The 12,779-nt window shown below is 41.6% G+C and overlaps 1 protein-coding gene across 1 annotated transcript in view; it reads right to left on the bottom strand.

Moving 5' to 3' along the window:
* KLHL29 (kelch like family member 29) overlaps positions 1 to 12,779 on the bottom strand; it is a 338,599-nt gene that overhangs the window by 93,513 nt on the left and 232,307 nt on the right. The window contains exon 5 of the mRNA XM_033142957.1: positions 1,627 to 1,765. Coding sequence (XP_032998848.1) covers positions 1,627 to 1,765 — 139 coding nt within the window. The remainder of the gene's footprint in view (positions 1 to 1,626; positions 1,766 to 12,779) is intronic.

Raw genomic sequence — 12,779 nt, 5'->3', positions numbered from 1 at the left:
GTTGTTTAGAGGCTTCTCACTTGTCTGACTTAAAGTGTGCTGCTTATGGCTTTATTAAAGTTGCAATCAGTCTGCAGTTCATCTCCATCTGACAACTATCCAAGATGAATATAATTACCGTCCCTGATTTTCTCCCGAAATAGACAGCATCTGACGGCTTGACTAGCAAGAAAGAGGCTTCACAGCTAAAGTTAATGAAACCGCACGGCCGGTCAATTACTGGGTTTCTATAAACGGAGACTAAGACTTGCCTTCCCTGTAGATTACATATCTTAACTCTGTGAGACGCATATAATGTAGCCTTAACTAGTAAGCAATAATGAGCAGACAGGAGACAGAGCAGCTGAAGCCAGCTATCATTAGATTTGTGGAAGGGTCGGGTGGGGTGGGGTGGGGGAACATGCCAACAGGCCAACTTTTTATGAATATTTGATGAAGCAGTCAGCGCAATTATACGGCAGTTCTGTAATACCGGCACAATTAGAAAAAAACAAGCTTTAAAGCAAGAGGACATAACACACTGAAAAGAAGAGGCCACCAAACATGCCACCCTGGAATAAAATACAGTCGCTATTGTGTTAGTTGGCAACATTTAAATGCACAATTTGAAAGCAAGCACAATGTTCTGTTCTGTAATCCCCACCCCACCCTTTTTTTTTTTTTTTTTTGCACAGTCCAGGTTCAGAGTTTGGGAAAATACTGCAAGGCAAAAATACTGCAAGGCAAAAATCAGCAGCCACATTAATTTGTTGATGATTGAGAGAAATGTGGAAATTATTCTTGTGGGTTTCCCCAATGTTGCTACACTGACTTATTAAACAACATAAAAATAGCAATTTATTTCTATGTTAATCTATAATGCAGACATTAAAAAAAAAGTAATGGAAAATAATAAAAAACATGCAATTTTTAGAATCAACCAGAGGGAGAAAACTGCAAAGGTGGAAACATGATCTAAGTAAGAAAGAAAACATCTTAACCACTACTCTCGACTAAATTTCTATTTCCAGGGGCAGAGAAAAAAAAAAGGTTTCTAGAAACTAAACTTTCCTAGGTCCCGTTTTCCTTTTAAAAAGGTATGAGTTGAATGCCGGCACATAAAAGCATCTCCCAATATTTCTATTCTTTTGGCTTCCAAGAGCCAAAAAACATTAGGTGCCCAGAATTTCATAGGGTTAAAAGTAGTGCTACGTAACTACGTATTGGAATCCAGCATCTTTCTGTGATATGCATGTGTGTTACTGCAGCCTGAAGGAAGAGATAGTAGCATATCTTTACAAACTCCTGAACTAACCATTTGTGTGGTTTGGGATTGGTTGGCATCATTCATGACTTGGTTTGAGGTTAAAATGCTCCATGAAAAAGAACATTTCCCTCCAGCCCAAATGTGTAACTAGTGGGATCGGGAATCATACAGGTCAGGTTATGTGTAACAAATGAATCTGAGTGTTTCGTTAAAAAATAAATAAATAATACATTCAGAGTAAGTGGAAAGAATGGCTACTGGCTCTGTGACAGGAGAGTCAAATCTTCATAAACCTGAAAGAGAGGGAAGGGGGGAAAAAAGCGACACAAATGCTCCCCTACAAAAGAACAGACCAGATCACAGCTGGAAGGAAGGCAAACCTTTTAATCAGGTCCTTGAAATACAAGCTGCAGGAAGCTAGAACATTTTGGTGGACTTCAAACTCTTTGCCTTCAACAATAATTTTCAGGTCTGTAAACTCTTTCGCTCTGCGTTGCTGGTTCAACTCCTTCAACATTTCTGCAGAACAGAGAAGACAGACAGTGCCAGGATTCCCATTAAGAGGTTTTTTTTTATTATTATTCTTTAGAAATAAATAAAAAAACAAAAAAACAAGGAAAGTAGAGAAATTGGAAATGCTTGATATTCTTTGTTGGCAAGAATGGCTCAACGTTGACAGTCAAAGAAATCACAAACATAATACATATTATATAGGCAGATATATGTATATGCTTTATGCAAGCAAGAAACAGTGGGAAATAACTCAAAACCCTACATTTCAAAGAGAGAGAGAAAAAAAACCATTTTCCTGCATCAATAAATTAAAAACACAAATAATACATTACCACGGAACAGTTTTTTTAAAAAAAAAATCTTGTAAAAGGATGCAAGAATAAGTGCTTTATTATTGCCAAACATTAATGGTTTTTAAATGTACTGGAATTAATACTGAATAAAAACATGACATTTATGATGCAGTATGAACTTGACATGTTTCAAAGGAAAAAAAAATGCAAAGCTTGCAAAAATCCTTCCCTTAGGCATGCTATAGAAGTCCTTGAGCCTTACATTTAGCTAAATACAATTGCATTAAATCAGAAGAACATTTATTCTAAAATCAACCTACCATTGACAACCGGAAAGTTCTCAAAGCAGGAGGGAACACTTCCTCACACATTAAACGTTTAATTAAAAAACAACACCCCAAGAATTAATGCCTGCTTTTCAATACCTGCATTTGCATATATATTTTAAGCCTCGAGTTTTAAAAATTCGTTTATGGTAGCAATTCATTTCAACACAAATACACAACCACCTCTTAAGAGTCTTTATTTCTTGCAATTACTCACTTACCGTGCATAACCTCTCCAGGCTCTTACCTCCTTTATACTGGGAGAGCAAATCAGAAATGTGCCTTGTTTGTGATCGTGAACATGATAAGCAACACCACGGCAAATTATTTCCTAAACTAGCGTACCAGCCTGGCTAGTAAAGTGGACAGAACACCGTTTTGGTAAAAGTGTATTTCAAATGACTTATTCTGTTGATTTGGTATTTTGTCTACCATTCTTCATTTGCAATAGGTCAAGAGCTTTGTTTTCCTCAGGAACAACCACCTGTATAGTTCCATTCTCACAACCATCTTTCAAACCTTTAAATTGTTATTATTCTCCTTAGTTGCAGTCAGTTTTCACTGTTCTACCATATATAAAAGGTGGCCTTACACCCAGAGTAGGGAACTTCTAGTCCTCTAGATCAGTGTTTCCCAAACTTGGGTCTCCAGCTGTTTTTGGACTACAACTCCTATCATTCCCAGCTAGCAAGACCAGTGGTTAGGGATGATGGGAATTGTAGTCCCAAAACAGCTGGAGACCCAAGCCTGAGAAACACTGCTCTATATGATGCTGGATTCCCAACTCCCATCAGCCCCAAATATCATGGTCAATGGTGAGGGATGCTGAGAGTTAGAGTTCAGCAAGACCTGGTGTGGTGGTGGCTGAAAGGGCCACAATAAATGTGATAATGTGTACCCCTGGAAATCCTTGAGTGCGCTTCTAATAGACAAGTTATGGTAACCTGCTGCTTTATGAAACTGATGATTTTGCAAGTTGCCGCCCTGCACTGGGGCAGGAATACAGCTAATATGTGAATCACAAAGATGCAGCTCAAACCTAGAACATAAATTGCTACATGGTGCAAATGGTTAAATGTAACACAGGTTCCCAACATGCATACCAACACAATGTCACAGCACACAGTGGGAATCAAAGCTTAGTCAAAAGAAATTGGTGAGAATCAAACCTGAATCAGCATAAATTGCTAGTGCTTGCTGTGCACGTGTTTTAAACAAAAAATGAGGTAATGATGTACATGATTGGTGAAAATTGAGATGTTTGTTTGAAACTTTATAAATACCGCTGCCTGGACCACTGGGCGGGGTTGTGGTTTTGCAGAAATATCCGACTGTAACCTATTGCTTTGCAATAAACGTTGGAGTCCTAACTCCTCACGTTTCCTAGTTTTATTACTGGTGTAAACTCAGAAGATAAGCCATTGGCCACATGCTCCCCATCCCCGATTTGACGCCTGTCACTTAAGTGTAAATGAACCTAGAAAACCAAGCCAAAAAAATTCATGCTTTGTTCGTAATCATGCCACTATCAAAACCATACTCTGCCAAACATTTACAGGGGGAAGAGCAGCAATCAAAAGCTACAACAACAAAAGCCTGCAAAGTTAAACATATATCGATACCATTCAAGTGATATCCCAAACCAAGCCCAACCTAAACAAAAACATCCCTCCCCCAAAGGCAAAACAACTAAGTGTCAACTTGCATGTTTATGTCAATGTAACGGAATCACAATGGTCTCTGAAAGGCTAATTATTCTGCACTGAAATGGGTCAGTGTTCTCTGGAGAGCAAGCAGATCATTAGAGATGGTACGGAAATAACAGCAGTCCTGTGTCAGATCTATATCAGAGGGAAATAAACCACGGTGTCCTTTGGGTGCTATACAAGCAGCTATTTTTAAAGTATCCATTTGAGTTAAAATGCCATAACGTGTCTCAAATACACATAAACTTAAAAGAAGGTGAAACAGGGTCAGATGGTGGGAAGCTTTGAAAGCCCAGAGTAAATCAGAATTTAGAAGATTAAACTTTGCTTCAACAAGTTCAATTTAAAGATTTAGCTGGTCCTCACTACAAAGCATTATCACACATACAATTGTCCCACTGAGCAATGGACATCGCTTACTGCTGAGAAGTGGAATTAAGTTGGCAGCCGGAGAAAATAAGATTTTGCAAAACCAACAGGTGAAGGTGGAATAGTTAAAAATACACACGTTGCTGCAAGGAGACACTCTGGGTGCATTTCAGTTCACTATATATAACCTGAAAGTGTATTATTTTGAAGCAGAAACCAGAGCAGAGATCACTTAACATGCCATTTTATTCCTGCCCACCACCAATTGGGCCAAACTTGTAAACAGACCCTAGATGGGTTGCCTGCAAGGCCTCCAAGAAAGTAGGCAGTTTTTGCAATCTGGAAAATAGGTGAATCCTTCTATCCCTTTCACGCCACCCATGTGCTCCAGATCAGGTGCCGATTAATAAATGTGTGGGCACACACTTAATGATTATTCCTTCCTGTTCCTGGTACTTGTCACATCTGAAACACAGCTTGCGTCCACACACTCATACATGCTTGTGGTGAGATATGCAAGCAACTTCATCTTGTTGGGGATTGTAGGGTGAGGAAAAGGGAGTAGCACTTCTTCAGATGTCATAACCAGGCACAGAGTACAAGAAGTGTGAGCCACTTCCATACCTTGCCTTACTCAGTGCCCACTTCCTATTTCCCATGAAGCAGCACGGGAAAGGAAGAACGGTGATTGGGTAAGCAACAGGGTGGGAGGAGGCAGGGGGCACCACAGAGCTAGGAATAGTGAGAGAGGTCTTAATAAGTAGTTAATTTTCCATGTTGCTGGGGAGGAGGGTGAGGAACAATAGAGATTCACACGTCCAGAATTTCCCGGAGACATCCAGAATATTGTAGTCGGCAGCAGTGTCCGGGCGGAAATTGTAAAAATGTCTCGGAAAATCCAGATGCATGTCAGCCCATGTCAGCAGTGCCTTTTGAGGGGGCTGGTTTTCCATAAAAATAGTCCCAAAACGGCATTTTTATGCAATTTTGCCAAAAACTTTGGCAAAAAAGAAAAAAAAATGGCAATCCTAACTTTAGGCACAACTAAATTCTCTATCACTTCCAACCCAATAAATGTTTATCCAATCTCCGCTTAGGACCATTGCACGTGACAATGTCTTTGGGTGGTTTTACTCAGAGTAGATCCACTGAAATCAATAGTCCTAGAACAGTGATGGCGAACCCGTGGCACGCGTGCCACAGCTGGCACGCAGAGCTCTCTCTGCTGGCACGCCAGGGGCGGGGAAATGGCGCCGCCGCGCTGCTCTGCTCATGCGTCCTGCCAGCGCAGGCGCAGCAGCAGACAGCAGCAATTTCCCTCCTTGGCGCCTGCCCCAGTGGTGTTTGGCTGCTGCTGGCTGCTGCGGAGGATTCGACGCGAGGCGGCGACGACGACGAGGTAACAGCAGCGGGGGCTGGGCCAGGGGCGGCGGGTGGTGGGTGAGGGGGAAGCCCTCCTTTTGAGCGCTGCGAGCGGGGGGGGGGGAGTGGAGACGGCGCTGCTCACTGTGCTGCTGCCTGTCAGGCTTCGCTCTTCCCTCTCGCGCCTCCCTGCCTCCCTCCCTCCATCTGCACCCGGCCGTCTCTCTCTCTCTCTCTCTCTCTGTTGCCCCTCCCTCGGGCACCTTCGCCCCTTCTCGCCCTTTTTCTCTCCCCTTGCTCCTCATATTCCCTTCCTTTTGCACTGCTGGTCTCATTCAGCCTCCTCCTGATTCTCGTTCGCTTTCTGTCCCTTTCCCTTCCTCCTTTCCTGCTCCTCTTTGCGTCCTTTCCATTTCTTCCACCCCAGCCCCAGATATATTTCCTTCAGCCTTCTCCACTCCACTTTTCTTTTCTTTTCTCCCCTCCGCATTGCATATTCTCCTGATGGGATGTGGGTTTGCATTGTAAAAACATCTCTTCTTGCTGGGGGCAAAAAGGATATTTATGAAGGACACAGCAGGCATGGAGAGGCAATTTAACCATTTCCTCCCATGCTGCAGCCCTAAGGACTGTTGCTCTTCTGAGGTCAATTCCTAATTTGCTTTGGAGAGAGCCTCCTGTGTTAACATTTGCATTTCCTACCAATGCAAATAGCAATTTCAAAGGGGTGGTTTTCATAAGGACCACAATAGGTGTGGAAAGGGTTGAACTCTCCATCTGCTGTGGCCCTGATTATTATCAACTGCCCCAATTGATGCTATTTGCATTTAAAACAATAACAGCAAGCCAGCACACTGGATGCAAAGACACATTTAACATCACATCTTGCTTGCCCCTAGAAATGCTTGTAAGGAAAAAGAAAAAGAAAACCTTTTGGAGCAGCACTATAATCTCTATCTGTTACTGCTATTCAGAGACTGTGCATAAGATGAGTTATTTCCACTATGCTAACACATATATCTGCCTGACCAGCAGCTTAATTTTAGCACATATTCTGTTAAAGTGATCCATTTATTTATTCGATATAAAAATTCTGTCAATGTTCTACTTCTGCCTGTGTCTCCATCACGAAGATCCACAAATACCATTTGGACACAATTTCAGATGCAGTGTTCAGAACTGGGCTCTATCAGTACTTGACATCCTGATCATATGCATATTGTTTCAGTCTGAATCAAAGTTGAAATAGTAACAAACTATCTAAATATCACCTCCTGGCAAATAGAAGGGGAAGAAATGGAGGCAATGAGAGATTTTACTTTCTTGGGCTCCATGATCACTGCAGATGGTGACAGCAGTCACGAAATTAAAAGACGCCTGCTTCTTGGGAGAAAAGCAATGACAAACCTAGATAGCATCTTAAAAAGCAGAGACATCACCTTGCTGACAAAGGTCCGTATACTTAAAGCTATGGTTTTCCCAGTAGTGATGTATGGAAGGGGGAGCTGGACCATAAAGAAGGCTGATCGCCAAAGAATTGATGCTTTTGAATTATGGTGCTGGAGGAGACTCTTGAGAGTCCCATGGACTGCAAGAAGATCAAACCTATCCATTCTCAAAGAAATCAGCCCTGAGTGCTCACTAGAAGGACAGATCCTGATGTTGAGGCTCCAGTACTTTGGCCACCTCATGAGAAGAGAAGACTCCCTGGAAAAGACCCTGATGTTGGGAAAGATGGAGGGCACAAGGAGAAGGGGACGACAGAGGATGAGATGGTTGGACAGTGTTCTCGAAGCTACTAACATGAGTTTGGCCAAACTACGAGAGGCAGTGAAGGATAGGCGTGCCTGGCGTGCTCTGGTCCATGGGGTCATGAAGAGTCGGACATGACTGAACGACTGAACAACAACAACAAGGCTTGTTCCATACAATGTCAGTCTGGCATATAATCATTATTACAAGTTGAGTATCCCTTTGTCTAAAATACATGCACATGTAGAGTTTATGGTTTTTTTCAATAAAAAACTGTAACATTGAAAACTTTGTTATTGTGTTTTACGTTTACTTTTAAGACTGCAAATGTTTGGACAACTGTAGGAGTTTTTTCTAACTAAAAACCTCGATATTCAGGTTTAATTGCAGTGTTGGCACTTTGAAATAAAAAAGTTTTTTTTCCGCTGCAGTTTGGGCACTCGGGCTCAAAAAGGTTCGCCATCACTGTCCTAGAAGGTTTATTAATTTCAAAGGGTGTACTCTTGAGTAAAACTTAATACAGCTCTTGTTTTTTTACAAGCACGAAGCAGGGCGATTCCTATTGAAGATGCAGTCTGCAGTGAGGGAGAGGGTTACCTCTTCACTGCTTGGGCCTGATTATGCTGGAAACACCACCCTGCAGCTAGGAGCCTTAGAAAAGAAATTCCCACTAGTGTCGGAGGAAACTTGTCTCCAAACAATTCTAGCCCTTTGTGGGAAGGATGGAAGATAGCGCTGGAAAGTGAAGAAGTTAGCCTCCTCTCACCATGAAATTGGTTTACAATAAGAATTAACGTTTGCCGTGCCTATAGTTTAATTACCCCCGAACCAAGACATAGCTACATGCCATGCATTAAATGTAACATGTATTCTGACCCTTAATAAGCAATGAAGAGAAGCCCATTAGCTTCCTTAGGAGTCAGCTCTGCTAAAACTTTAAACTTATTTCCCCCTCTGTCTGTGCCCCTACTGAACAGTTGTTCCAAGCCTTCATGGCGGTGCCTTATAAAGTACTTTAAGGCTGTTGTCTGCTCTGCTTTTTCTCTAAGCTAAGAAACCCTATTCTTTCCTTACCTCATGTGTCATACATCCATCTAATCTCTTCAGCAGAAGTCAATTCCATTTATAACTGCCTTAAGAGCGGTGACCAAAATTAGGTACACTACTCCCAACAGAGAACTGAAATCCAGATGAAACTTCAGGCCTTAAATCACCCTGAAGCTTTTGAAAATGCAAACGTATTAATACTTATAGGATTTGCCAACCACCACACAGCAATTCAACTAACAGATTCAAGAACAAAGCCAGAAAACCCAATGGCTAAACTTTTGACAAGACAACAGCTAGCATCCATCCCCAAGGAGAAATTAAGACACCAAAATGAAAAGCACAAAACAAATTATTCTTTAAGGTATTCTCAAAGCCCCTTATTCCTGCATTTGAACAGCAGGCTAAAGAACGGGAATAACCAGGCTCTATATACAGTACCATGACCACTTTTGGCTAACTACGCATTTCATAGCATACAAACTATTCCTAGACAAGTGTTTGCTACCTGTGTGAGCTGGCTGGTCCACAATGTCTTTAGGGTGGTGAAGACTGATCTAGATCCTTTCCTTTCCAGATGTTAAAGATTCTTATGATGTTTTCTGGATGTGCTATGTTCACTGCTTGGATACTCTGTGTATCCAAGTGATGTCAAGACCAGGGAGACCACCCTTTGGATGCAGCCATGTAATATCTGAGGTAGTATGTCCACATATACAAGTGCTACTTTATGGTTGCATGGACTTTGGCCCGTGCTTCAGCTACTTTACCTACTCAAATCTATGGAGGAGGAGGTATCTTAATTCATGGACACATTGGAGCATACATTTCATCCTTCAGAGCCAGTGTGGTGTAGTGGTTTGAGTGTCAGGCTAGGACCTGGGAGTTGTTGTTGTTCAGTCGTGTCCGACTCTTCGTGACCCCATGGACCTGGGAGACCAGGGTTCAAATCCCCACTGAGCCATGAAGTTCACTGGGTAACTTTGGGCCAGTTGCTGCCTCTCAATCTAATTTACCTCACAGGGTGGCTGTGGGAATTAAATGAGATGCGGGAGCACCATGAACGTCACCTTGAGCTCTTTGGAGAAAAAGACAGGATAAATGCAACAAACAAACAAACAAACAAATCCTTTGCAGAATGTAGGCCTATCCATTGGGGTTTCTCTATATGGTGGTATCAGCCTATGACTATCCGAACTGTGGTTTCACTTCAAACATAACTGACATTTCATAAAGAACACCAGTTCTTTCAACATACCCACAGCCTCCCTCTCTTCCCTGCACCCAACATTTGTAGTAATGGTAATTAATGTTAATGCTGAAAGGAAACATTTGCTTAACAAAATCACCACAGGATTTGCTACATAATGGACATTTTGGAATATATCACACGGAAAATCCTACTGGGTATAACTACAGGAAGCTGTTATGTAGAATTACTGGGGGAAACAGAAAACCTATTTGAAAATTACAAAAGGTAACTAGCAGCTTCATGTTTAAATCAATTAATCTGTCCCAGAATTCAATACACACCAGTACATTCCTCCTACTGTAGGAAGGAGGAGAGTGTGACAGAGAAAAAGGCTTGAAGTATTATTATTATAATATGGGGGGATGGGGGTTATTGATCTGTCTCCCAACGAGCTGCAAGGTAGATTTCGGTAGAGTTCCTCTGGGGAACGAATTCTAAAAGATAGAATCTGCAACAGAGAAGACCCTAGAATGTAGGTGAATGTCCTCCAAAAGAGACATTGAGTTGAAATCAATAAGGTTTATGAAACTAAAATCAAGGATAGCCCATGTGGTGCTCTCCATATGTTGTTGGGCCAGAACCATCAACCAGAACCATCATCCCTGATTGCTGGCCATGCTGGATGAGGCTGATGAGAGTTGTAATCCAATGACATATAGACAGCACTACATAACCCTGCCTTAAACCATACCCTGAAAACTGCATGTAGACAACCACCACCACCACCACCACCATCACCACAACAAAAGGCTCTGCTTACCATTTGTACCAGCTGAAACCTCCAGACAATCCTCAAGTGTAGTCCCCTGTCTAATGTACCCCTCCAAGCAAAAGCAAATGTGTTATTTGCTCAGAGGTCTTTCCATTCTCTCCTCCCAGATCTCAGTAGCTCACAACAGTCTTCCCACTCATTTTGAAAAGAAGTCAAAAAGGCTTACAACCTACAACACTAAAGTGATACAAGGGGCTCATCAGTAAGGTAAAAGGTAAAGGTAAAGGACCCCTGGATGGTTCAGTCCAGTCAAAGGCGACTATGGGGTTGTGGCACTCATCTCGCTTTTCAAGCCGAGGGAGCCGGCGTTTGTCCACAGACAGCTTTCCAGGTCATGTGGCCAACATGACTAAAACACTTCTGGGGCAACAGGACACCATGACGGAAACCAGAGCACACGGAAACGCCATTTACCTTCCCTCAGCAGTGGTACCTATTTATCTACTTGCGCTGGTATGCTTTCGAACTGCTAGGTTGGCAGGAGCTGGGGCAGCATGACGGGAGCTCATCCCGTTGTGGGGATTTGAACAGCTGACCTTACAATCAGCAAGCCCAAGAGGCTCAGTGGTTTAGACCACAGCACCACCTGCGTCCTTTCCCTTCATCACTACTGGTGTTCTGCTGGCTCTTGAAAACACACCTGTTTATATAAGCATTTCCATCATCTCACCTGAATCTCCTGCTTTGTTACGCTGTTTTAATGGGTTATGCTGTTAATAGGTTAACTGTTAAGCTGTTTTATTAGGCTTGTTTTACTATGCGTTTTAATTACGGTTAGCTGTATTTTTATAATTGGTTTTATTTTTTGTTATTTTGCTGTTGGACTTTATTTGTTCATGAACTGTCTTGGTATTTCTTCTTGAAATGAAAGGCATTATATACATGCTAATATTTTTATATGGTTTTTATTGTATGATTTTGTTTTACTGCTGTAAACCACATTGATTTTTAAATGACATAACAGTATATATATATTTTAAAATAAATAAAACAAAACAAAAATACCCCTATTAAAGTAACGGATATGAGGCATATGAACACATCACAAATATTAACATCAAAGCCAAGCACAACAAAATCCCAAGCAACTAGCAGAACTTGTCACTCAGCAACCACTGGAACTGAAGCTGAACGCTTGTGTGAAAGCTTTCATGAGGAAAACTGAGCTATCTACTTCAGATGACAGATTTTGGATGCCATCATTAAATGGAGGTGAGGTCAGGTGTCTGTTCCACTTCAGGCATAAAAACCCCAATGATATAAAATACATTTTTTAAAAAAAACATTGTGAAGAACTATATTTTGCAACAACCCAACATTAAAATGCACCTAATTGGTGCCAGAATGTATCCCAATAATGTGTCACGCATGTCTCAAAGGGCCTTTTCTATCCCCTCCAAAATACTGAATGTCATCTGCCCACATATTATCTTAAATATTTTGATTGTCATTATCTACTAGTTTGCTCAACCTAAGTGATTTAAGAAACCCCCCTTTTAAAATTTAATGTAATCTCTTTTTACCTTGTGCACGTTGCAGTGATCAGATGCTTCTGCCAGTTTCCACAGCCTTTTTTTTTTTACTTGTTACGCTTGTGTAATGCATTATTTTTGGCCAATTATGAGAGGGAATGGAAGAAGAGACAGCAAAAGGGCTAGGAACTTGAAAACCACATGGAGTTGGTGACAGAAGTCACTATGAAGGAAAGCAAAGCCACTTCCCACATTAGAAGCACAGACCCTCCAAGTGTCCCTATTTTCCAGGGGTGTCCCTGATTTAGAGAAGCTGTCCCATTTTCTGATTTGATCTCGGAATGTCCCACTTTTCTTTAAAGGTAAAGGTTCCTATTTTCATTGGATAAATGTTAGAGGGTATGGAGTTGCCTGGCCCCCGAGACACCTGAAGCTTCTTCTTTTTTAATGTTTAGTGTTTTATTATGTTTTTATATGTGTTGGAAGCTGCCCAGAGTGGCTGGGGCAACCCAGTAAGATGTGTAGGATATAAATAGTAAAATTATCATTATGGAATGAGACGTCCCTATTTTCATCGGAGAAATGTTGGGAGGGAATGGAAGCATAGCCCACAATTAACAATGTTACTTGCTAGGTTATATTTGCAATTCACTCAGTCTATTATGACTA

Source organism: Lacerta agilis, chromosome 3, assembly GCF_009819535.1.
Source record: "Lacerta agilis isolate rLacAgi1 chromosome 3, rLacAgi1.pri, whole genome shotgun sequence".
NCBI lineage: Eukaryota > Metazoa > Chordata > Lepidosauria > Squamata > Lacertidae > Lacerta > Lacerta agilis.
This window is presented reverse-complemented; position numbering and strand designations above follow the sequence as displayed.